Source organism: Numida meleagris, chromosome 2, assembly GCF_002078875.1.
Source record: "Numida meleagris isolate 19003 breed g44 Domestic line chromosome 2, NumMel1.0, whole genome shotgun sequence".
NCBI lineage: Eukaryota > Metazoa > Chordata > Aves > Galliformes > Numididae > Numida > Numida meleagris.
In genome coordinates this window covers 18,094,571-18,122,359 of record NC_034410.1, presented here as the reverse complement: position 1 = coordinate 18,122,359, position 27,789 = coordinate 18,094,571, and the positions used below count along the sequence as shown (strand labels likewise).

The 27,789-nt window shown below is 36.5% G+C and overlaps 1 protein-coding gene across 3 annotated transcripts in view; it reads left to right on the top strand.

Moving 5' to 3' along the window:
* The window catches only part of PLXDC2 (plexin domain containing 2), a 246,368-nt gene that overhangs the window by 185,495 nt on the left and 33,084 nt on the right, over positions 1-27,789 (top strand). For all 3 annotated transcript variants that reach the window (XM_021387768.1, XM_021387767.1, XM_021387769.1), the window contains exons 7-9: positions 7,197-7,296; positions 17,320-17,415; positions 18,319-18,400. In XM_021387768.1, coding sequence (XP_021243443.1) covers positions 7,197-7,296; positions 17,320-17,415; positions 18,319-18,400 — 278 coding nt within the window. The remainder of the gene's footprint in view (positions 1-7,196; positions 7,297-17,319; positions 17,416-18,318; positions 18,401-27,789) is intronic.

The window sequence follows — 27,789 nt, the reverse complement described above, 5'->3', positions numbered from 1 at the left end:
AAAAGGTTACCAGTGATGTGACTTATTTTCCAGATTTGGGGAAATCTGGTTTCTCTTCTTTCTCTGCTGCAGACCAATTGTGTGCTGTCAGGCCCAGTTTTCATGCCTGTGTCAAAGCCACATACCTGAGTGAAATGATGCTACTCTCCCCTTTGTTAGAAAGCTACTGAGAGTCTGGGTTATTCTGCTAGCAGCGTTCATGTCTTAAGATAGATGTCTTTGCACTTTGCAAACAGGGTTGCTGCAGAATATCTGAATTATTTTTGTAGATATGCCCACATACCTGGTTTTCCTTATCTTACAAAAGATGTGCAGATGTCCCTGACTCTCTCTCTCGTTTTTTTTCTGAACATTTTGTGCTATAGTATTCATCTATGCACTTGATTAAAATTTTGTCTCCAGCTTCAGAAAAGTTTGCTCTGGTCACCACAGAGGAGCCTGAGCTTCATCAAATGGCTGTGCACCAAAGCATTTTTATCTCCTATTGTTGAAACCTTTTTAAAGGAAAAAAATGTTCTAAAGACTACAGAAAATGTCCTGCCTTCAAGGCCCAGAGAAGTGGGGAGCTACACTACATCAATTTGTAATTTTAAGATAAATTTGCTATGAACTGTTCATGAATTCTGACGTGAAAATGGTGTTGTTATCAGAGAACTGCTGTTCTTGGCTGTCAGATTCTCAGCCCTTTCTGTCACTGTCTAGCACTCTGCAAAATGAATCTAACATGGGTGACAGAAGCTACTGCTCTACATTGATAGTATCTTGTGTTCATTTTGCACATGTATACAGTGATGCTGAATACCAGGCATAGATTATTTTATTCATTTAGGAGGACAGGAGGAAATGGGTCACTTAATTAATTTCATGTAAATTGCATACAACTGTGCTATATGATCTATGTATAAACCTAGCAAGTTCTGTGCTAGCACTGGATGGGCTTCTTGCTCTCATTGCTTTTACTGAGAGCTTCCTCCAGAACTTTACTGCTTTCCAGGAGTAGGGTGTTAACAATATCTGTTTCAGTAATCCTGAGACACAAACAATTGGAATTTACAAATGTGGTAAATTATGGCTTTTTTTCCACTGCTCAGCAGCGGAACCTCTCAAATTCCCTGCACAGTACAGCCTGTCACAAGTTATTCTCTTCCTGAATAAATTCCTTTAGAACTATTGCACACACTCAAAGACAGAGACTTTTCTAAGACAGTAGTTACATACTTGTTGTCTGCAAATAATTTGATAAAGTTTTTGTGAAAACTGAGATTATTACAATTATATATTTCATTGGAACTTGGGTAGTTAATTTGGAGGATAAGATCTTTCGAAGACTACATTTGCAGTATGCCTTACTTCATTAAAACTACCTCATTCAGGAAAATGAAATAATATTTCCAATTACCGATCAGACACGAGTTGTCCAAAGAGAAAAACTGAGACACTTGTAAATTGAACCTTAACTCCATAGCTTATACATCTGGATAGGAATTGATTTGGTTTCACTGCTGAATGCAACGCCCTCTGAAATCTTCCATTCTGGAGCTATTTCTCTTTCTGGTGAGTGATATTGTCAGGAGCCCCATTAACTCCAGTAAAATTAATTATGTGAGTGCTCACTAGCATGAGTAAAATTAGGAAGAGCAGATTTCTACCATCTTTTTGGTGCCACTTCACGTTAGCATCACATTTCATCAAAAATGACAGTGATCTATGGCAAATCTGTGAGGTCTTCACTGCATTGTCATAGAAAGCTTTCAAGCTGAAACATCAATGTAAGACATGTATCACGCAGGTTGCCAGTAATATTATAAAGCATCCCATGGGAATTCTATGAGTGACACTGGGAATTTATCTTGAAGAATCCACTTTTAAAATAATTTTGATTATATATTTAATGGAAATACAAATAGGAACTAGATTTTACTTTTTATGTATGGTTTATTCAAACCATTTGAGACTCCCTCTTAATTTCCTTCCTGCTTCCACATCGCATTTGCTTCCTCATAAAACTGGTGCTCACAACCAAAGCAAGGTCTTGGCTAGAGTCTGCTGAAAACCGAGAGATCTTCTGCCCAATCTTCTGTGTTCTGTAGTTTGCCTAGCAGGAAGCAGTCTGTAATGCATGGTTGTTACCTGAAATCCTTAATAGATTCTAAAAGAAAGAAAAATGTAGAAAAGGAGCTGAGCCACAAGAATTGTGAAATCTGGAGACATTTGAATATCTTTCAGAAAAGTGAATGGGTAAGTGAGGTAGCTATGCAGTCAAGTTTCCAAAAGGAGAAAACTAGTTGAAATGCATGAGATTTAGTCTGGTATTTTGTCTAATTCTTATATGCTCTACAGAGGTGAATCTAGCCCTACTGAAAATCGTAACTATCATTTTTTCTAATCTGTTTATCTGATATTCCTTCTGTACATTAATATTGGATTCAGTTGAGCATTAATATTAGAAAGTCAGATAATATTGGCATAAGATCTGAATTAGTATCAACATAAGATTAGAATGAATATCAGCATTGAATTACAGTGGGAATATCCAAGCAGTTTTTATGTACCGAGCACTGTTCTTTCTGTTCCTTTTTGTAAAGAAAATATGGCAAGGTCTGAAAGCAAGTCAAATATTTATTTATTTACCAATTTAGTTTGTTTAACATGCACATATCTTCATTTTAAGTAACGCTTACTTACACCATTAGTCAGTGTTCTGGCAAGTGATCTGTTTGTCAGCTGGCAGGAAAATTTCAGTGATGCACCTGAAAGTATGAATATGTGAAATACTTAAGATACTGAACAATCTATCCAATAGGAAAAAAAAGAAAGAGATAATATTTTCTGCAAATGAATACTTTTGTATAATTTAGTGGTGAGTACTTCCTTATGTTCTAAATTTCACAGAAGTTCACTTTCCAGGAGCTCTTTTTTCTTCTTGAACAATGTGACTATTCATTATAATCTTTTCCTGATAGCGCATAATGTTCCTTAGTGTAACAGTTTTGTTTTCCTCCATGATTAATGCAGGACAAATTAGGCAAAGGTACCAATGGCTTTGTTAATGGTTTAGGATGTTTTTCTGAATTTCACTCTCTTGAAGGCTTTCTTTGTTCATTTAAATAGTAATGACTCCCTATTTATCCAGAAACTATTATAAAAGTTGAAAAGCCTGTTAAGGTTGCCCAAAATGTGAAGTAATAAAATAATTCTAAGAGACTTAGAGTTCCTTTCTGCTGTTCAAGTAGGCAGAAGTGAATGTGTGTGATTAGTTACTGGCACTTGTATAAAATTGATTTTCCTGCTGTGTGTGATGGAACATATTCCATTTTCAGAGGCTGCAAATGCTCCAAGCCTCCTGGTTATTTCTAGAAAATTTAAAAATTGAAAAATCTGAACAAATATTCTGCCTGCGTTATACATTCTTTGCATTTTTTTGTCTGTTATTATTATCAAAAATATTAACGTGGAAGAGGATCTTTTGTTTTATGAGGTGTTCAGTTCATTCAGCTTAAAACCCCAAAATAAGTTTCATGCAATTTGGTCTTTAATTAATATCTGTTGAGGAAACTGGCAATGGAAACGCTATATAAGTACTATTGTATTCCTAATTACTATTTTGCAGCACACTCTGGCTCTTATCTTTGACTCGGGTTTGATGTGGGGCAGTAATTGCACCCTGCTTACCATCTCCTTCAGAATAAGGTCAGAGGCCATTACTTTATTCCTTTTTTTGAAGAGTAAGATTCTGCCTAGTCCTCAGAGAAAGCTGAAAAGAATAAAATTTGAGAATTCTCAGATGGAAAATACTGTCTAGATTACTGTCCCTAATGAAGAATGGAATTCAGCATAAATTCTAAGTACCCATTCTCCCTATTGTTGAATTATTTAAGCAGAAAGAGAGATGTCATTGTCCCCAGTGCTAGCATGCATTTGGGAAGCTCCCTCATATACCTGTGACTTAAACAGTACAAGAGTTCATATTGTTGATGGTAGAGCCAACATATATTTTGGAATGTTTCTCATTAAAATCCGTTGTCCAAATACAATGCCATAAAACTCCTTGCTCAACTGTTCAACTTGTCAACCTGTCATGACATATCTTGTCATTCAGATGAGAGATTCAGAACAGTAGCTATTTGCTTGCTAACTGCATATGGATGTAGCTTTCAATAAAAAAACATGTCATTTACCATAAGCCTCCTGTCAAAAGGTTGTATTCTCTAAAAAGACATAATATGGTAAATGCCCACTTTATCCTTTCATCTCATCAAAAAGATTTCACCTGTAAACTCAGTACACTCGTCACTGACAGACTTAAATATTTTGTTCTGTAAAATGTTATTTCTCCACACTATAAGAATAAGCATACGTATTTGCAAATGCAGATTTAATTATGCTGCAGTTTTTTAAGAGTTTTTCTTAGGTTATGAATTAGTTTCTACTTTACATTTTTCTTCCATATGACTACTTATTTGACATGGGTTATATCTCAGTTTCAAGAGCTGGCTACACTCATTTAACTTGTGAGACTTACTTATCTTACATATTTTTTTCTGTTTCTAAAACACATATTCAAAATCTCAGCTGCTTTTTAAAGTTCCTGCCATTTTGCCAGCACACTTTGCTGATCACGCACCTACCTGAACACCAGTTCCAGCTTTATTTTGTATCTCTAAAACTCTGATTCCTTTCTTCATTTGCTACATTTCGTTCCTAATTTGAAAGAGAAATAGTTGATCCATCCTTCACACCAGTGCTTTTTCTGATTTGGTTTTCAATAGTTTCAAGAATATCTTCCTTCTCAAAATCTTTCAATACAGTTTCCTCATTGTTAATATAAGTATTTCTCCAAAGCATTCTGAGATTGTGAATAATTTTCCCTTATTTTGTTTATGTGTTCATGCTGGAGACAATGTATAGACTTGTTACTGAACTCATACGTTTTTTATTTGGAAGACTTTGAAAATATGTCTTTTCAAACTTCTTATGTCATATTCTCAAATATCTTCATCAGAGCTGAGCTGATACGGGCTTATCTAATACCTGATACAAACCAGGTTTAAAATGATGTAAAAAATAGCAGTATTACCAAACTGTTTCTTGTAGATCAAGTATGCAAGAAGCTCCAGATAAATTTAATTCACTAGAACTCACTTTTTTCTGTTAATATTCTCAAAATTAACTTCCTAGATTGACACTAGTGAAATCAAAGCTAAAGGATATTTTGGGAACAAGGAAAAGGAAAACAAGCTACCGCCCAACTCAAATAGCAGAAATCATACCCTTAGTTGGCAAACAGACAATACTGAATCCTCATTTACTGGATCATTGAGCAGCTTTTTACTTTAGATTTTATCTGATAAGTGACAAACACTGGCCAACAGTATCGTTTTGCTAGTTTAACATTGGTAAACCAGAGCATACTATTAGATTAGCTGAGTTAGCACCTTGTACCTCAGTCTGTTACATCTGATCCAGTTTCTTCTGTCTTCAGTCTAGTAATTCCTGGTTAACTATAGGCTAGCTTTGAAAAATAAGATATCCAGCTGTGATTAGAAAGCAGCAGTGGGTAAAGAGTGATAATTTCCTTTGGTAGTTTATCCCAGTGGTTAACAACAATCAATCATAAAAACCTTATTCTATTTTGAAAGTATCCATGTGCAGCTTTCAGCTTCTGGTTATATGCTGAATGAAAAAAAAACTCTTTAGCCTTAGAGTTATTTCTCCCCATGTCAGTACTTTTTTTATGGTAATCAAATCAATGTTCCATTTTACTTTTGAAAGACAAATCAAGTTCTTTAACACTGTTAATGGCAATTGAGAACTACAGAAGATTTCAAATTATTTTTATGACTCCTTTCCTCTTCATTCTATTTAGTTTTCAGAATCTTTTTTAAGAAATAGGCCCTCCTAAATTCTGTGTAAAACTTTGGTAGTTATCCAGTGTGCATAAATATAAAGCAGCAACCCCACTCCTAGGCTGTACGTCACAGTTTATGTAATCAGATATCACATCAATTAGGTTTCTTGCTCTGATTGCTCCTCTGAAAGCTGAAGTTGCTCATCCACTACCATCCCAAGAGTCCTTTCAGAACTGTTGCTTTCCAGAAAATGGTCCCCAAATCTCTACCTCGCACTTTGTTATATAAGCTATAACTTTGTAATTTTCACAAGGTCTAACTTTGCTAACTGATCCAAACATTTCACTATTTTCACTCTGTGGGTATCATCTGAGGAGCTGTTAGGCAGTAAATATGTTTCCTTCCTCGACTTTAATAAAATCCTTGATACTCGGTCTGATGCCCAGAGAGGTGTAATATAATTTAAAGACACATTACCAGTCTAAGCTGATCCTTCAGTGATGGATCAGTTTGTGATCAGTCTGATTAACTATATTAATATTATATACATTTTACTTGTCACTAAGTAAAAAACCTTACAGAATTCTACTATACAATTCAAATATGCAATGATCAGCCAAAGCTGGAGTCTTCTCCAAAAAATGAAATCAAATTTGATAACACCTTCTTTCATAAAACTATGTTGCCTGGCATCAATGTTTCTGTTCTATAAAACTGGACTAGTTGATAGCTCTCTAAGTCCTTTTATTTCTTTCTGTAGATACTGGCAAGTGAATATCTGACATTTTCCAAATTTTCTAGGAAAATTTCCCTACTACTCCAAGGCATATTGAATATGAACATCATCAGACTAAAAATATTTTCAAATAGCTTGTAAAACAGTTTTCAGTGCAAGTTACCTGAGCCATAAATTTTTATTTGCTCATCCCAAACTGAACTTTCTGTCCATGTGTTTAATAGCAGACAAGAGGTAATGCCTCTTCCATGTCTGATACTAGCACCTCATCCCAATTTGTCTTCAGCTGGGGGAAAAAAATTGCTGAAAATCCTTGCTCTTTCCTGTGTCATTTTTAACAGATATCCTGCCTCTAAGTTTTGATGAGAATATTGTTATATAAGATTCAAAGTGCAGTGGGAGAAAATAAAATTGAAAACTGTACTTTCAGTCTTTAATACATCCTTACTCATAATATGGTGCATTATATTACATACACAATATGGCATATTATATTGCATACTTTTCTAAAGTTACGATGGCTAAGTGTTCATTCTGACAATACTGTTAATTTTATATTGCATTTTTTTTAGTTCAATTGTTCATGCATATCTTCCTTTTTTGTCTTCCAGATTCCTGTTGCTGTGACACAGATAAGCTCAACTAACCACCCAGTGAAAGTTGGACTCTCAGATGCATTTGTGGTCGTGCACAGGATCCAGCAAATTCCCAGTATGTAGTATGTAGTCATACTAATGGTTTGGAGGCTGAGAAACAAATACAAGCTGATTTCATTAAGGATGATTAGCAAGACAACAAATTACTTTGCTAATTTCAGCTTGTTAATTCAAGTGTAATTTTATTTGCATGATAATTCCCAATGTGCCCTTCTCTGTCATTGTTTCTTTTAAGCAGATAAAGTAAGCAAATAAAACTAAACAACCAGCCAAATAGTGTAAACTTAAACTGTTGACTTGCACATTTGGGATTCCATAAGATACTCTATCTGAATTATGTCTGCTTATTCATAGAAAGGATGAAAAAACCCGTTCAGAAAAATCATCTGAATCAAAATGAAAATGAAAAACAGTATTCAGGATGGAAGTTCTTGATAATTCTGAACTTCAAATTCATGTATACATTTTAGTGAGACAAAAGAAGAGTCGTGGTGATTAAATGCCATCTTGGGCTCAATTTTTGACAACAGAAATGCAGATGACATTTAATTTTACCTGACATTAATTGTACTTTATATGAGTTGGCTGAAAACTAGGAGTAGGAAATCAAGTATGATTTCCTTAATGCTTTGTTTTAATGTACTGCGCTCGGAACCCATTGAGATTGTGTAGCCATTAGACAGTGTGCTTGCTTTCAGGTGTGCTGTTTTATTTACAGATTTTGAGCAAATTTGGTAGGTTCAATTTTTGATGATTCTCTAGTAGCAGGGTGAAAATGGATGGAGCTGCAATTGAGCCAGCCTCCTAGCATTGAGTCTAGGTTTGTTCTTAAGAGTACCCTGGTAGAGGTGTTGTGCAGATGAAGTTATTAAAGACTGATCTGATCCAGCTCATCATTAAGAGAACATGCAGATGGGGCTGATGCTGAAGTTGAATGTACAGTTGCCTCTCTCAACTCATCCTGCCTTCATCACATTTAAACTGTCTTACGTATGAGGAAGGATAATTCTAATGGCATGAGATTATCGTCCTTTGAGGAAATGGAGAGTTTCAGCTTGTTGTGAACTCATTGTAGCATGAGGGTGGTTGCTATGTCCAGATTTCACTTAAGAGATCAGGTCTTAGAAAAACTTTGGTTCTGATATGTGATAGATGTGATGTGCCCTGTGACGGCTGCATGGACTACTTTTGAGTACCTAGGAATAAATGATTCTAGGCAACTCATTTTAGCAGTATGAGCAATGTTTGTAATTGAATGATCTGAATATTTCTGTAAGTCTCCAGCTTATACAAGCTACTCAAAGAACTTTTTTTAGATTTACATTTGTATATACATTTTGTATGTAAAATGTCTGGTATATGTGAATCTTTATTCTGGTTTGAATGTTTCTGTAGAAATGTTTCAGACATGCGTCTTGTTTTACTATTACTACAAAGTGTAGAATTTGATGAAAACATTCATTAGTCTTCTACTTACAGTATTTCTGTCAACCTTTTTGTCACATGACTCTATCCACTAAGTGAAGTGACTCTAATTACCAGAAAATCTGACTAGTATTTCATCTTATTAAGTTACATTAAGAAGTGATAGATAAGAAAAATAGAATGTGTGTATGGAGTCTAAAACACACTGCTTCAGCAAATTTGTTAGCACTATTTCCACATTGCTACATGTCATGCACTAGTTCACTCCTCAGCAACTGCTTCTGTGAATGGTGGTAACCTGTGATTACTTCTGCTAGTTTACATTAGAGCTAGTATTAATCAGGGAAATCATCAGTTTGCAGTAGATTTTGCTGAAGCCAAATTGTGCTTTCAGTGAGACAAGTTTATATTAGTGTGTATAGGCAACATAATAGCATCCTTGAGAGAACTACTAAATAGTGTTGGCCCATAGAGAGCCAGTGTCAGTTGTTCTTTAAATACTCATGTTCTACCATTTCAGAAGAGTTAAATCAGCCATGGCTCGAGTCAATTACTGAAAAGTGTTATGAACAATTTTTTTACTTTCTTTCTTAGCTTTTTCAGGCAATGGAAGAATATAAATTACTGTTTGCTTCTCCCAAAAGAAAGGAAAGATAGTATGGCTATTAGTTCTTTCTTAAAACTTTAGAAAAGACTTCTCTATCAAGCAGAATTCAATTTCCCTCTATGTTCATGGGTAGTTATTTAAAAAAAAAAAAAACCTTCTGCTTTATGTTTAAGACTTAGCAGTTATTTTTGTATACATCTTACATTTGAAAATGAAAGACACATCAAATGCAACACATATTTGAACAATAGCATACTCTCGATTCATCACCCATATAATATTTTGTCAGAAAATATTTCTACAACTCTGACTACTAGACTGCCTACTAGAAAATGCAACTATTACTCTGACTTAACAGTGTAAGACTAAAGTCACATAACTTCGGGCATCTGAGAGCTGGTTAAAAGGTATTTCTCCCTCTCCAGACACAAGGAAGAAATACTTTTTCTTCCCAGTGTCAACTTAACCTATCCTAAGGCAAGCGTCTAAGATCTCTATGTTCAGCTGACCATGGGATGTGCTTGTTTCCCAAAACTGACATCAAAATAAACCTAGCCTACCTTAGACTTAGAGAGTTATCTGTCAAAGGGTGGAATTGTATAAAGTAAATTCCATTACTGTCAATATCATGTGACCGTTTTCTGTTGCTTGGAAGAGGAAGTTTACTTGGAGAGTTTTAGATATTTTTATTAATAATGGTGACAGAATTATATAGTAAGTTTTGCAAGCAGTTGTGAGGCTTCACTAGTGTGATTGCTAATACCAAAATTTAAAAAAGGAAAAGGAAAAAAAAGAAAAAAGCATGTGTAAGCTTTTTATCACAGAGAAAGAAAGAAAAATGGGGTAATGTGATGAGTTTTTCTGAAATACTGTGTAGAAATCTTGATGAGATATGTCTGTTGTATGAAGACAAAGCCTAACAAAATGAAGGCTGATACCAATAAGACTCAGTTTTATAAACACATCATAAATACATCCACGTATGAATATCAGAACAGTGTAAGAATAATTTAGGCAAAAAGATAGTTTTAGAAAATGGAGGAAAAAAAAACAGATGCAAGGCAAAGGAGCATAATTATAATGTGAAAACTAAAAGGCATTTCAAATTTTAATATGGATAAAGCTCTACAAATATCTCCTAAAAGGAGTAATACTTACAAGAACTCATTGTCAGACTGAGCTACATAGTTTTATGAAATTATGAATGTTCATGTGTTGTGCTCATTGTTGAGAACAAACAAGGAAAGGGGTGGAGTGAGAGTATTTCTTCCCTTCTTGATAATTAGAAGCCACAGGAAAAGAGATCTGAGAGTGCTGGGAAAAGAGAGTTAGTGATTTGGATAAGGAACAGCAAAGGGGTTTATTGTGGATGTTCGAGATTATTGTTGGGAGAAAGTGAGATTAAAAGCCCAAATTCATAAGAAATAAGCTTTGTTTTGGCAGATTGTGAAACAAAAGCAATATTTTGTTCCAGAAATGGATCTTGAACTTAATTTAAAACCTCAGAATGCCTTAGGATGGTATGGGGAATGGATGGAGAACAAAGGATGATAAGCCATCTTGGATAGCCAACAATAAATATGTTCCCAAAGGGTTTGGAGGGGATTTGTACCAGTACAGCTGTCCAGAAGTTAGACATTTTGCTATTGGACATGATAGCAAAATCTCATATACTTCAAAGGAAATTACATTTGTAGTTTCAGGATAGTGTAAGCGAGCAGTTTTCTCTTTACATCTTTCTAGGTGAAATGAGGTAATAAACATTATCTGCCATGTTTTCCTTTTTCCATCATTCAGTTAGTTGAATGTCTCCTGCAAGGGAGCTCTCTTTTGAGACATGGTGAGTTATTTGAGCTCAGAGGAGGCTCAGGAGGGATCTCATCAATGTGTATAAATACCTGAAGGGAAGTTGCAAAGAAAACAGAGCCAGGCTTTTCAGTGATGCCCAGTGACAGGGCAAGAGACAACGGACACAAACTGGAACACAAGAGTTTCCATCTAAACATCAGGAAGTATTTCTTTCCTGTGGGAGTGACAGAGCACTGACACAGGTTCCCCAGAGAGGTTGTGGGGTCTCCCTTCTTTTTGATCTTGAAAACCCACATGGATGTGGTCCTGGGCAACCTGATCTAAGTGTCTCTGCTTGAGCAGATGGCTTCTAGAAATCTCTTCCAACCTCAGCCACTCTGATTCTATGAAAAAGAGTTTCAGGGTTCTACACAGCGAGTTATTAGTCTTATGATTATAAATAAAGCCTTGATTTCCATCCATGATGAAACAGACTTCATGAAATTGGCTTCTACCATTTTATGTACAACTCTTTTAGGAAATCCATACTTTGGCAACCCAACATTTAATGGCACTGAAATTGACACCAATGCATACACAAATAAAATTGTAGCTGAGCTATTTAACTAGTAACATTCCAGTTTCAGTGCTACTCAACATGTACTTCAAGTGAAGCATATTTTCAAGTGGCAACTCTACATGTCGTAACTGTTTTCTGAAGACTCTTTTCCAGCTTGTTTACAGCAGCAAGACCCATGAAAAAAAACTTTAGCGTTATCTTCCTGAATGGTATATGACTAGCAGTTTATGTTGTTGACTTTTGTCATATAAAGGTGCAGAGCTATCTGATAAATCTGAAAGCCTAACTTGCTGCTGCCTTGCTGGTGGTGATGTCATTTATCTCTGAGCAGAGTAAGCAGTATTTATTCTTACTTTCCCCCAGTGTAAATAACTGCGCAGAGTGCCAGATCCTCCAGACCTGCATGTTTGACTGCCTGGTAGTTGGGTTCCTTGGCTGAATGTGTCCATCTCAGGAACAGTGAGGGAAAGAGATGGGTATGCTGCCAATCTCTGATGAAATAACAGCACTTCATGGTCTGGTATGAAGTTGAAAATATTTTTGCCAAGGCCTTAACTGACCATTAACCAACCTTAGAATTAGACATTTGGATGCAGTAGTGACTTAAGGGGATTAAGAGCAGCATCATGAATTGGGGTAAATTTGAAAGGACATGAAGGTTTACAAAGTAAATGATGGGTAATAGTCACAGACCATTGTTGCAGAAGAGTTTTTGTATGTTGTTTGTAAAGGAGAGCCTGCTTCACTGATTTTTAATTCTCAGGTTGCATGTCCTTGAGATGCAACTTCCAGGTTTAAAGGATTTTCAGTAACTTTTAGGAGAAACATAAAATGAGTACAGTTAGAGAGTCTGACTTTTGGTCTAGATTCAGATGTGTATGTCCGTAACAAAAGCAATTGTGGTGGTTTGATTGCAGACACATTTTATCTCAGTGTTAGTGCCTTCAGTATGAACTAGTTAATGGTGATAGTCTTAATAATAATGAAGCTGTTTAAGAGAAAAAGAAATTGCTTTGACATTCCGTTTCCCTTACCTTTTGTTGTGGTAGTAATCAGACATACTGGGCTGACAAAATTTATAATTGCATGATCTTTCCTACTCAGCGGTGCTGAATGAAGTACAAGGGCTGCTCTGAAAGTAATACCTCCTATTTTGTTGTGTTGCCCCATAATGTCAGAGATAGATGTTGGTATGGCAGTAGAGGTTGCACCTTCCCACCAGTATTCTGTTACATTTTGTTGCTGTGTGACAGATGGCAGCAGAGAGGCAGTCTGACAGAATGGCATCTGACATGGAAGTGTGGATAAAGCAAAGGGGTAGAATTGAATTCCTCCATGTGGAGAAAATTACACCCAATGACACTCATCAAGGTTTGCTGAACATTTCTGGAGACCAAACAGTGAATGTATGCACAGTGAAGTGGTGGGTGTTGCATTTCAGCAGTAGTGACAGCAATGGTGGGTCACCTCTGCTGGTGCGGATTTTGACAAGCATAGTATCTGGGTTCTTGTTCATGGCTGGTGAAACTGCATAACTAATGGTGGTGACTGTGTTGGAAAATATTGTTTTGTAGCTGAGAATTTGCTCTATAAAATAATGATGTTGAGCTCTTTGTAGCTGTTGTAGTTTCCATGGAAAAAAAAGGAGGCATTACCTTCAGAGCAACCTACGTACTATCCAATGGTGTATAGTGCAGTAGCTGTGCCCCACCCTTCTGTATCCTTTACATTTTTCAGAAACTGCTAGCAGCATAAGGTGGATATGTTTCATAATTTGTTTACTTCAAACTGAATTCTGCATAATCAAATGCACTTTCTCGTCATTTGTGTTTTTTCTGTCAGCTGGACTTAAAAATGAAACTGCAGCTGTACAAATACATATGGCCTTGTATAGCAGTTTTTGCTAGGTTTATGGCTGCTCTTGATTCCCTAGAAATCTTTCACTATCAAAGATTTTTATTTGTGTGAATATATAATTTAGGACACATATTTAGAATAGTATATTACTAGCTTCTGACCCTTCCTGTATGTTACAAATACATTGCTGCTTTCTGGTACAGCTCCATCTCCACTCTCTATTTGGTACATTTAGTTAACTGGAAGTTCTGTTCCATGGAATATTTACATGTCATTATTTAGTTTAAAAAGACAGTGATAAAAGGAGATAGAAATGCTTTCTCACTCCAGTATCTTGCACATTTATAATTGACTGATCTATCACTTAATCCCTTGCAAGAGTTCTTTCTTGGCCTTCTGACCCCCCCCCCATGCTATCTCTTTAGGCCACTTACCTTAAGTAGCTGGTGTTTTCCTGAGGTTTTTTTTCTGCTAGAAATGTGTCTTTGGATTCATATTCAAAGATAACACAAATATATTCCACAGAAATAAACCAATAAGCAATTTGGTTGATGTAAGATAAGTCAAATACACAAAATAGACTCTGTTACTGAAAAAAAGTATAAGCTATTCGTATTATACTGTTATAAAGGGTGTTTGAGATAACCAGAAAGACCTACAGAAGAATAATTTTCATGAATAGGAGAAGAATATCTGCATATTTTCTGAAATTCGTAACCAGGAATGATACTTAACAAATATCTATGTATGCAAAAGTCCTTTTCGTTTCCTCCCTTCCCTGTTAGACCTGATACTGTAATGCATCTTTTCAGCAAAATATCCACATATTATGCTTATTTTTTGGCTGTTGCTAAAACAAATGATTTCTCTAGCTCTTGCTAAGTTAGGGCACATGCTGAGGTACTTGGGCTTGTAAGTTCTTTGTGATTCTGCATTTATATTTGTCTGTAAAACAGTTAAAGAGACGGCATAAGACAAAGAATAACTTCCACCTGAGTGAAAGGAATGTGTCTTAAGCTGGAGAAGGGGGCTGTGTGGAGAGATTGAGGGAGAGTAACAGAGGACAGTACTCATATTTCTGTTTATCCTGTTGACTTTAGCTTTTCTAGCCTGTTCAGTTAAGAGGATGCAGGTTCATAATGCTAAATAGAAAAAGGCACTGTGCACAGCAGGCTTCCAGTCAGACTTTCAAAAGGATCTACACCTGCATTTTTACAGCCTAGCCATGCACAGGAATTTGAATGCTTGTGCATTTAACTGCCTGCCTGCAAGCAGTTAGAAAGTGACTACCCAAGTACCTCTCTGTGCCCAGGTATCCCACAGCAGACAGTAGGCAGTTGGCACAGCCCTTTTCTGGGAGAAGGAAAACAAGATCCTACCTAAATCTACCAGGCAGAGGGATTGAATGTGATCAATAGCCATGCTGGACAATGCATGATTGGAAATACTTGTTTATTGTTATAATACCAAACATAATTCACTTTAACATTAGTGTTTTGCAGTTTTGTGCAATGGATGAGATGAAAGTGTTTGTGACCTGGATTTTTGGGAAGTCCAAAACTTCTTAGGTCTTGGAAGCCCTGCAAGGAGTGTGCCAGAGAATATTTGGAGTAAACAAGATTATACCACAGCAGTCCGTACCAAGGCTGATGAGATTTTTTTTTTTTTTTTTTTTGGACAGAAGTATAAGGATTTCTGTGGAAACAAATTAGAGCCTTCGGCACTGGCAGGAGTTCATTTCAAACACATTTTTCTGAACATTCTGATTTGGAAGGTGCTCTTATAGGAGTTACCATCCTGGGAACACAGACCTTTTACTGCTGGTGAGAGATTTTTCCCACCCCAGCACGAGATTAGCTTTGTCTTAAAAACCCTTTCTGCCTCCTGGGTTTGAAGGATGTGGCTAAATACAAGGTATTTGTTAGGGAAAACGTTTGGCACATTCCAGTTTCTGACTTTATCCAGTCAGATTGGTTTTGTAGGTAAAACGCATTGCTAGCTCAATTAAAGGTATGCTTCAGACCAAGGGAGAAATCTCCTATCAGATGGGGTTAAGCCACAGCAAAGTCAACCTCAAATAAATGACAGGAGGACATGCTTGGCAATGCTGCTATTTTGGAGATAAGCAGAAATACCATTTTCTGAAAACCAGGTGCTGCCTACAAGTACATTAGAGCTTACACGGTGAAGGAGGACAAAGCCGCTTCCCACGCAGCAACCCTGGCCAATGCAGGAGAATTATCCCACCCCACTGCAGCTCTGTTTCTGCCACTCTCTCTGTCCCCCAAGATCCTCCTGCTTATTCCAACTGATACCAATAACTCAATCATTTTTTGTATGCGATGAGGAGAATTCCCAGTTTCATTTTTACACGTTGATCATCCCTCTTTTCCTCGTAAGTTTAGTACCCTCACACCAAGAGGCACTTTAGCCATGGGACACCTTGGATGCGCTTTTTCTCTCACCTTAAGACTAATATTTATTATTTTGTAGATTTATCTGAATCATAGAACCACTCAGGTTGAAAAAGACTTCTAAGATTATCTAGTCCAACTGTCCACCTACCACCAACATTGCCCACTAATCCATGTCCCGAAGTACTACATCCACCCTTTCCTTAAACACCTCCAGGGATGGTGACTCCATCACTTCCCTGGGCAGCCTGTTCCAGTGCCTAGCTGTTCTTTCTGAGGAGAAATTCCTCCTAATATATTTTCTTTCTGAAAAATGCCTGCAACATCCTTCCTACCAGGAAACTGAAGAATACTGCTGTTTTTTTATTTTAAACCAGCTGGGGAGTATGTATTAGCCCACTTCAAGCTGCAAAAACACAGCCTTTATACCAAGCAGTAAGGTATCCTTTGTGTAATCCTTTGTGTGTAACCCTTTATTCCTCTCTGGCATGGTTTCACAGAGGTCACTGATTGTATTTAGCATTGATTTCAGTTGAAGTTTAGCAGACCTTCAAAGAGGACGTGATTTTGAATCCAGGACATCAGGAAATCATTATTATTGTGTCAGATTGGCCGTATGGAGTGTACTTTTAATTTGCAAATTTTCAGATGTACTAGCTCACCAGTTTGCATTGCAGCCATACTCTTAAAATTTAGAATACTAAAAATAAATAAGAACTAATCTGGAAAATAGAGATTGCATTATATTTTCACTCTTATCTTGTGCTTTGATCTTACTGTTTTCAGTGTGTTCACAACCCATAAGAACAGTGCATTGACTGTATTGAATTTCTGCTTTGAGAAACTTAGGTGCAGTCAGCTTGTGTAAAGATTATACATTACAGTGCCTATTTAGGAGGACTTGTCTTTATAATATAATTTTCAAATATGAGAAAATGCTTAATGCATTTAGATATGAACTAGCCTGTAGCTAGCAAATTTGATTAAGCAATGAAATCAGTTTTCTTTGCAAATCTTGACAACAACTGACAAAGTGAGCATATAAAACACGTCTTTCAAGTACATAAGCTGAGAAACATCTTAGGAAAGCAAGACTCTGAAACACACCCTAAAATGTCTGGCAGTTTGCTCAATAGTTTCTACCTAAATGAACAAATAAGACGCTTGAGAGCTCACTCAGCATTTTCACAGTCCTTTCCCAGGAACAAGTACCTATTTTGTCAACACTCCCTATCAGTAGCTTTTACATATTCCTTCAAAATGTGTAAAGTTAAATATTTATCCTTGAGGAAAATTGGTGTCATGTACAACTAAGGTACAGTGAGCAATCACTATATCCTCTTTTTCACAGTCTACAGACTGCAAAATAATAGAGTATGAAAATATTTTATTTTTCTTTCCTGGTAGATGTCCGCAGAAGAACAATTTACGAATACCACAGAGTGGAGCTGCAGATGTCAAAGATTACAAATCTGTCAGCTGTTGAAATGATACCTCTTCCAAGTAAGTAAAGTGTAGGATGGGAAGGAGCCAAATCTGGGGACAGCCTCAGTTACAACACACATACAATTTTAAATATTTTGTTTTATCTGTGAATTTTGAGTAGGGACAGATTCATTTATCCTCTCTCAGATTTATTCTCAGCTGGATGATGCATTATCCAATGCATCTTCGTATATCTCAAGTTAGTTTATAGGTACATAGCTCCCACTAGGTTGTGAGTGAAATCTGTGCCAAATCATTTTTTCAAAAGAATGCTCATATTGCCTTTAAATTCTTTTCCTCCAGAAAAAAAAGAACAATTTTCGTGCTTGCAAGACAAACACAAATACTACTAAGTTCTTTGTGTCCCATCTCAAAGGAACATCCCCAAACACATTTTGAAATTCATCCATCTCTTTTGTTCAAAGTAAAACTCTGTTGTTTAGTGATATCGGAGTTTGAACTGCCAGCTGTAGTGTTGTGAAAAAAAGAAACTGGAAACTCTCTCTTTCATTTTTTTCTAATCGAATTGTATTCCTTGTACACTTTCCTGCCAATCTTATCTGTGTGTGTCTATATGTTAGCAACACCAAGGAACGCTGGAGCCAGGAAAGAAAGGTTTAATGAAATACTTAAGACTAAATAGAAAGATAAAAAAATTAGCAATTAAGCTGAAAGAGCTGTTGTGGAAGTGAGATTACATTTACAAATGGCATTCAAATGAGATCCTACAGATAAGCTGTACCTCTGTGCGTATGGTTGTGCACTGCCTTGTAGTAGGCTGGTTTTAGTATGTTGCTTTATAAGTAATTAGTACTTGTTCATTCCCTAAATACATACTGTCAGTATACTTCCCTCATACTTTCTGTGATAATTATTTGTGAGACTAATGTAATGATTTTTGTTTATTTACCTGCTTCCCAGCTTGTCTCCAGTTTAACAGCTGCGGTCCCTGTGTCACTGCCCAGATTGGCTTCAACTGCAGCTGGTGCAGTAAACTCCAAAGGTAAAGAAAAGGATTTTTCTTTTTTGACATGTATATACAGCTGTGCTCAAAGGATACACAAAAACATTTCCAACCGCTCACTCAGCACAGAGAGATGTTATATTTAGGTTTTATGTACATGCATTCACATACATACTGATAGACCTCAGTTGCAGTCATTAGCCACACAACATTGTCCTATTTCACTTCAGCCAGAAAAAAAAAATAGGTAAGAAATGTCAAAGGAATTGTTTTAGAAATTAAACTCTCGTTCCTACTTTCTTAATCCTGCTTTAAAATTCCTTTAAAGGACTCCATGAGAAGTAGAAACCATAATAAAACTCATGTTTTCTCCCTATACCCATTGCTTTATCAAAAACGATGTTACTGCAGAGAGATCTGGGGTGGCATTGTAACAATAAAGACATGCTTGTTCTCTAAACAGTAGGGAGACAGAGACTTCAGATTCTTTTCTCTCCTAACTTCTAATACTTTGTGAGCACATTGCGTCCCTCAGCCTCTCACTGCCACATTCATGACAGCCTACTAGTAGTAGGAACAAATTAAACTCTGTGGAGCAGCTGGAGCACAGACAGTAAAATGGAAAGTCTGCAGCTGAAGCTTTTCCAAAAAGTTCTTCAGTCACTGACCTTCATAGAATGAATTTATCTAATGCTAGTTCTCTCCCACTAAATGCAGTAGCATAATGGATATGTATTCTTGTTATGTTTTTTAGCCGTAATGATTAGGCTCAGAAATCCTATGTATAAATGGATGCATAATGAAAGGAGAAAAGGTTATTGGCATTCTGAAATAGTGTAGTGTTATGATAACATGCTGAAGAACTGAAAAATAGCTCTTGAACTTTCCATGAATTAAGAAGTTGGGGTCAGTTCTATGTTTTCTCAAGTTTCATCTCAATAAGTGACTTGTCATTTTTTTTTGCAAAACCTCAGTTTGTGTGGAATTAAACCTAAATTAAATCATTCAATGGAAATACATATCAATCATCTTCAGGAATAAAGATAGTAGCAGAGAACTTTTCCAAGCAAACATGAACAGATATTGCTTGCTTTAGCCAGTTTTTTGCTTTCAATCATTGCTTGATTCTCCTTCTATTAATAAATGCTGGAGCACTCTCTGTTGGCAAGGTCTGTTGTTTTGTAGGCAGTGTTCTCACTTCTGTTTGGATAAATTTATTTATAACAGGTAAGATTTGAAGAGGCAGAAAGGTTCAGACCTCTTACAAATATCTGGCAAACCTTGAGATCCTTTATTTTCATCTGTAGTTTCTTAAGAACTGAGTTTCCTAAGTTCTGGGGTCACTGGAATATCTGTTGTGCTAAGAACTGAGAACTGAAAGAATTTTATCTTTCACCATTAGCAGGAAGCATTATCAAGCATGTGGTTGCACTGTGTTCCCCTCCATGTATTTAAATGAATTTGTGGCTGCCCATTCATAACTGGCAAGATGTAATTTGCTGCTGAAAAATATACAGTTTTAACACAGCTATTTTTATTCAATTAAAATCCACATGAAAACAAATTTTTTTTCCCCGTGAAGATCACACTGCAATCAAAGATGAACTACTCTGAAGCAGTTCTGCTGTTTTCCAAAAACATTCAGCTCCACACTGCTGCACTGTTTTCTCTTTGATGATCTGCAACAGATAGACTGAGCGTCTTTATATTATACCATTACTAACTGTAGTGAGTCTGTAATTTCATAAGAGCAGTGTTCAGAAATCATTTGACTAGCAGCAAAAGCAGGAACTGGAGTTAATTCCTTAAAAAAAGGACGCATCCAGAAAAGCAAACTAAGATTATGCCTCTGAACAGGAATTGTAGTAATTTAAAAATAGCCATACTGTCAAATTTACATCTTTACATCAGTCTTACCATGGATGATAGTAAGCTGGGTTTAATCAAAAGCAGGAATGTTTATAGAATCATAAAGCATTTCTGATTGAAACAACATGCTGGAGGTCATCCAGTCCAACTACCTGCTCAAAGTGGGGTCAGCTGTGAGCTCAAGTCTTTGATCAGCTGAGTCTTGAAAATCTTCAAGGATGATACCCTGAACATCTTACTTTATACTAGGTTTTACACCTTATTTTTTAAGTTCTTATTTTCTCCCATTCTACCAAGAAACAGATCAGAAATAGTGGGTGGAGGCAAAGTTTGTGCAAAAAGGCAACTTGCTTTTCAAAATGTGGACTGAGTGTCTTTTTAGTTGCATTATAGTTTAGGATCATTGTGATCAGAAGTCATTCCTGTTAGCTTTGATAATTTTGTGTTTCATATGATACTCACATCTGCATACTAGTCTAGTGCCTCTCTTCTTTTACCTGTTTTTTCTTTTACTGTTTCTCTGCATGTTTATTCACTTCAGAAATATACAGAAAGATCTTTATTCCGTTACTCTTTTTACATGTCTAGATTACAGCAGAGTCCTCAGAATCATCTACTGCAGTACCTCTTTATGGTTTTACTCCCTTCAAAAATAAATTCATTGTGTTAAAATATACTTTCTGCATTTGATAGTCTGACTGTTTCAACAAGAATACCTAATTATCCTAGTTAAAAATCATAAAGGATGGAAAGTTTTGAGTTCCTCCCACACAGTAGTTCAGTTTCTTCTGTGTCACTGCTCCTCAGTCACCAGCCTTGTAAATCACTCTCAACTTTTATCTCCTGTTGTGATAAACATTGTCCTACTGCAGGAGAATAAAATCTGCTTGGAAAAACAAGGGCAAAGCATTATGTGGAGTATCAACATAGACATTTCAGAAGTGCCTAGAGTAGAAAGAATATTAACATTTACACTTAGCAACGAGTGAGTGCTCAAAGGGGTTTTTGAAGTAATCAGCTGTGGAAGCTTAGTAGCAATGCCCAAGGAGTGCTTCTGGGTTGCAAAGTGTGGAATGACTGGACACATTTATCTGGGATGTCAGAAAAGAAAGGCTGTCGTCCTTGGCTTATTGGCAAAGCCTAGAGAGAAAAGGCATTTAGCCCTTGGTGCAAAAGCCTGAGGAATGTGTTAAGTTTGGTACTGGTGGCATCCAGTATAGCAATGCTGCACTAACTGATCCAGTGCTCCACTTTCAGTAAAGGCAGACTGCCTGCTTGCCAGTGAGAAGAGTGTGATGGACTAATGAGGGTCACAGGTGTGACTGTAATATACAATGATGTTCCTCCTCTGGAGCTGCAGCAGCCCTTTGGTACTCTAAATAGAGATCTCCCAGGGCAAACATGCTTCCGTGTGGATAACAAGCAAACACATATCCAGTGGGAACAGTTCTTGATCAATTCTACAGCCCTTTTTTTCTCAACATGACCCCATTTATCCACAGCAACAGTGCTAGTGAGTACAGCTTTTAGTATTTTTTCTTTGCATAAAATTTAAACCATATATTGAATCATTCACACAGTAATGTCCAATTGTTGGAAAAATAGAAAATGTATGTAAATCCCATAGCTGCATAAGGAAAATTGACCAAGAGAGCCACTGCAGAATAACTGTACCTCCCCCATGTGGGCAATCTATGTTGGAACGAAAATAATTCTTTTCTGCAACACAGTGGCTTGTTTCCTGTTGTAACTTCTGCTCAGTTGCTGTGCCCACTCTTCAGTCTTCAGAGAAGTAGGTTATTCTTAAAGGTGATTCAGAGCAAAATCTTCTAATGCTGTCTCTCTCTGTGAACTTGAATCACAGCTTCAGTTTTCATAAGGGATCATCAAACCACTGACCCTGATAGGCAGTGAAAAGTTTGCAATGTAGTTACATCATGACTGAAGTGAATACACACCATTTTCATATGACTTCAGCAGATGGAGTATCCCTCTAGAAGATGTGGGGTTTTTTTATATTTTGTATGTTTTCTGAACCATTTATAAGAGGGAGAACTGCTCCATCCATGAAAGAGAATAAGTATAAATACAGAGGCTAAGTCTCATAGCCTTCTCCTACACATGGATCTCTGTCCATACACTAGAAACATCTGTGGCTGAAACTTGGAATTATTTGCTTTCCATTTTCTGCAGCATGAAGAAACTGAGATAAGTCATTAATGTTAGATCTGTTTATATCATCTTTTTATTCTGCAGAAAATGTTTATGTACTCTAGGCACTTGGTATAGCCTGCATGTTAGAGATGTCATTTTTTAGGGAAGTCTTTGAAAGCCTTATGACAATTTTGCTATTATGTTATAGGTTCAATTTGTACAACTTGTTCATGCTAATGAAATAGTGAGCTACCTTAGAAATATTTGCCCAATAAAGTTAGTTTAGAATAGCTATCACTGAGCTTGAGTGGAAATACGATGATTAAAATGATCAAGGAGTTCAAATTCTGTAGATATTGATGAGTTTGTTTCGACGAACTTCAGGAAAATCTTAGATTTCAGCAGGGAAGTGATGCTGAGACTTCAGTGAGTTCAGAAATAAACAAAGGGCAAATTCCTGCTATCTGTCTGTGCTGTAAACACAGGTTTCTTACGTGTCTCATGCTTCACTTCATTACCACAGGATAAATGCATCTTAAAACATCTCTGTGGTTTATTGTGCTGTCATCCCAGTGCTGGAGATACGAAGCTGAAGGACTAAAGACAAGAGCTGCAAAGAGTTTAGCTGATAGTTTTATTCAGCTGTCACTGCTGGTACCTATATTCAGATATTAATCCTTCAACTTCCTGCTTCACACCAGCGGCACCTATAAGCCTAGCAGCTGGGTCCACAAGGGGATTTTGCTAGTCAGCTCACTTCGGTTTTCAAGGGAAGTTAAGCAGAATAAGAGCAGTACTAGATGTACCTTTTCACCGAACACTGGAATTAAGTATCGAAAATCCAAAAGGTCTCTAGAGCTCAAATACATTTATCCAAAGGAATGCTTATAGCTGCCTGAGCAGGACTGAGCAGCGAAGTCATTGAATGCCACAAAGCCCCTTCTCTCATGATGCATGACACTACCCTTTCAGAATATTCATTGAGGCACAAAGGTAGTTGAATGTGGGTCCTCTGAACTAAAGTCATCCCTGAAAGGAGCCCGGTCCGTTAGCTGCCGAGGTGCTTAAGTGTAAACACTGAAATGCATAACTCCCTTGCATGACTCCAGCTTTGAGCATCTCCTTCTGGATTATTCCGCATTATTTTTTGGTACTGATCCATGGAGTGCAAATCTTCATTTGAAAAGTGCCCTGGAGCAGACTGAACAAGTCCCCATGCGGGGCTCTCTGCAGGAGGTGGTAGCCAGGACTGCGCGCTCTAGGCAGCACTGTGAGCATGTGTGCAGTTTCCAAAGCTTCTTGCAGTCTTAAGACAACTCTGAACTAAAATGATGAGGGAATCCCATTTCTGCTACAATGGAAAGAACATCAGTAGTTGTGTAAACTGAAATGTTACTGCTTTGCTTTGCAGAGTCTGTTCTGAGCAAAGTGGAAAATCAGAAATGTGTCAGTGAATAGTAGCAATAAATGGATTTAAGTCTTGATATTTCTAATCATTTTATTATAATCGCTGTTCCCATCTAAGCAGGTAATGAACTAAATTATTTTGCATACCATATTGATTAGCTGGAAAGTGGAGAAGGAAAAAGTTTTAGGCATTGCAGTTCTTAAGAAAATATTGAATAATTGAAATATGAAGTGATAGTTTTCTGCAGTGCCTTTATGGTAGTAGAAATTTTAAAATTGTTGCAACCTCTAGGAAATCTTGAATTTTCTCTTTTGCTTATTCTTTTAGAAAAAAAAACTTGATATGTTCAGTTAACTTTTAAATCTGAGTTTATATCTGGAAATCTTGTAAGTGGAAAAGAACTGCTGAATCACATATCCTAGTACAATCTTATGTAATCTAATATACTTATCACATTAGTAAAGCCATATCCATACAAAATTACAGTATTAGCACAAAAATAAATACTACATTATCTGACTACATTAAAACCATGATTTAGAAAAAAATACATAAATAAGAAGCACAGGATCATTCTCTACAAATAAGTGACAGTTAGGTATCTGTCATCTCATTTCTATTCTATAACTAATACTTTAGCCAAGGTCATAGATTTCATTACATGAAAGGCAGTGGACAAGATCAGGATCAAAAATAATCATCAACAGACAATACAGTTAGATTAGCTTAATTGTGCACTGAAGACCTAATAAACATCACCTTAGGTTATTTTACCAAAGCAACAAATAAAACCACAATCTAGAAGTTTTTAGATCTCCATAGACTCGTCAAAAATGCTGGAGGTTCTTATGCAATGAACTTTTACTGTGGGTTTGATGGATGAAGGAACAACCTGAGCACTGCAGTGCAAGGCAGCAAAACAGTTTGTACCGTGCAGGGAAGGAGGTTTTGCCTCAGCCTGAAAATCTTTTTACTCCCATCCTTACATTCACTGTCTACCGTTTGTAGAGCTCAATTTTCATTAAATGCTATTATTAAATGTTTAGGGGGTGGCTGTGCAATTGTCCTTGTTTGTTTGCATTAGGGATATTCCATATTTCAACTTCAAATTAAAAGATGAGCAGAAAACATGCTTCTCTATGCTCAAGCTGTTTTTTATTGCAACATCATTTATCTGACAGCAGTGTGCTGTTATTAGAAAATCAGCCTCAGTATCTTAGCCATTCAATTGCCAAGAAAAAAACCGAGACATTTGTATGGATTAAGTAAACCACCAGAGGGAGCATATATAATCCAATCAGTGTAATAGATTCATATACAAATGACAAGGAAAATCTCATTTTAGATGCTTTAGAAGAGCTAGAGATTTAAAATATAGTGTATTCTGAAAAACAAATTCCATTTTATCAATGGGTATAATTCATAAATTTGCTGATTATGCTGCTGCTTTGGGCAAAAGGAAAGAAATGTTAGCAGACTGACTGTCTCTAGAATTTGTATTCCACCAACAGCAGTTCTCTATGCTGAAGTGGTTTTATATGAAAATATGTCAGTCTTAACACCTAGGTCTTAATAAGCAGTTGGTTGAATTAGATCAAATCTAGCCTGTGATAAATGAGGAGTAATGTCAGTACTATCTTCCTAACTTGTATGCTGTTTCTTTCCTGATTACAGAACAATCGTATTGAATATCTGAGTAGAAATTCTCTTTGTCAGTCTACTCTGCTTAAAACACTGCACACTTTCCTTCTGTTTAAGAGTTGAGACAGCAATAGGTTATTTTTATCAAGTGCAACAAATGTATCAAGAATGAATGTGTAGATTTGTCAGCACTGATAGAGATATGAATGATAAATAGATCTATACTTTATTGAGCAGAAAATTGCTCCACACCCAGTTTCTTCAAAGCTTTTCCAAGCTGCTCATTCTTGATTTGACAAGCTAATTTGAACGCATGAACTGCAAGAATCAGTTAGGAAATTAGCATTCAATAATTGAGAATTTTTTATGCATGGCAAGCCTGATGGGAGCAAGGCAAGAAAAGGCAGTGGATTAATTTTCAAACTAAGTGAGCCCAGTGATGGTATTGTTTGAAATAGGAAGAAAATAGCCTCACAAGATCTATTCTCAAGTGGGATGGTAATTCCATTTTTAAGACAGTGTAAGCTTCTCACAGAGACCAAAGTCTTTAATTTAGAAGTACTGTTGTGGAACATAGAGCTCTTAACATGATTTTATGGAAAGGTAGCCTGAAACTAGATGAACTAACTTTTCACTGAGATTCATACATGTATAAATATCAGCCAAATACCTTTCTACATGTTGGAACAGTTTGTGGCATTTGTTGTTTACTGGGGAATTTCTATAATTTTCCTCGACTGCAGATTGTCTGATACAATTCCTGTGATTAATAGATATAAACCTGAAAAGTTCACTCTTAAAACACAGAACTGCAGTGAAGCTGCAGTAGTTCTTGTGAGATACATCAGAGCAACACTAGCTGACTAAATACAGTGCACTCTTCCTGCTGGAGTAGAATCATCCCTTTGCCTGGTTCAATACTGATGTCCTTAAAAGGACACATACCTTGTGAGAGCTATATGGAAAGCTGTTTTGGTGGTATGGCAGTAAAGGTGAACCTTCTCACTGATATTCCATTACATGTTGTTGCCATGTGACAGATGGCAGCAGAATGGTGTCTGACATGGAAGTGCGGATGAAGCAAAGGTGTGGAATGGAATTCCTTCATGTGGAAAAAATGGCTCCCATTGACATTCATTGACACTTGCTGAACATTTATGGAATCTATGGAATTTCCAGTGTTTACTTTCAAAGACATACCTAAGATGCTGTAGTGATAACAGATAAATTGGTGGATAGCACAACTTTTTTTCTGTAAAAAGTTCTTTTATAATTCTTTCATACAATAGTACCTTCTGTTCCTCCTTCATTGTATTAGAACAGTAATGCAAAACCCCACTCAGTCTTTGATGAACTATTCATATCTAGCACTGCAATTTCCATGTTAGTCATGAATCTTTGAATCTCAGTAGTGTTGAGTTCAGGCTTAAATCTGCATCGTTTTCTTGTCCTTTGGCCATAATAGCAAGTATTGTCCTGCTCTATCAAACCAGCATTCACTTCGAATGAGCTTAAGCATTTCCTTACAGTATGTAAGGATATTACAGTAAATGTAAGGATATTACAATAAATATTAATAGCTACAATTAATGATGAAATTGATGAGCTGCAACTGTTTTGTAATTAATTGCTAATGTGTTTTGCAGAGTGTTCTTTCTGAATGTTGAATTCAGAGTTTCACTCACTTTTAGAGAAAAAAAATGAGACAAGTAGATTATTGACTTGGGGAGAAAAAAAAAGCTTTGTGAACTTAAAAGCTCCTTTTAATATAATCAGTTACAGGATGATTCATGCCCTTTTTTTTTGTCTAGCTGAATAATTCCTTGAAGCTTTACAGAATTTGTTTTTTCTTAATTAATCCACTCTGTATGCTCCACAAGTGCAGTACTATGAATACAGTTTCAAAATTGTGTGTTTTCTTTGTGCAGAATACTTTCCTTTTTTGTTTGTACACATTATAAACACTTTAAACACTGTCACCTTTTTCTGCTGTCATTGCTCCTGCTTCCTTTGACTTCTTAATCCTTTTCAATTTGTGAATGAGATATTACAGGAGCAGTAGCATAGTATGGCTAAACCATAATATCTCTGCACTTGATGACAGCTCAGATGCTGATGCCCACTGGTTCTGAAGTAGCCAGTTGCTGTGGATTCATGTGTGATAACAGAAATACAAAGACATGTACCAGGCTGCTGTGGTTTGATGTATGCTCATCTGGATTTCAGAAAATCTGGACTTAACTCTCAGATCTGTTAAAGAATTCTGTGTTAACTCAGCTGAATCAGTCCAATGTTCTATTTCCTCATCTCTAACGTGGAAAAGGAAATGTTTTCCCTAAAGGTAACCTTCATGTTT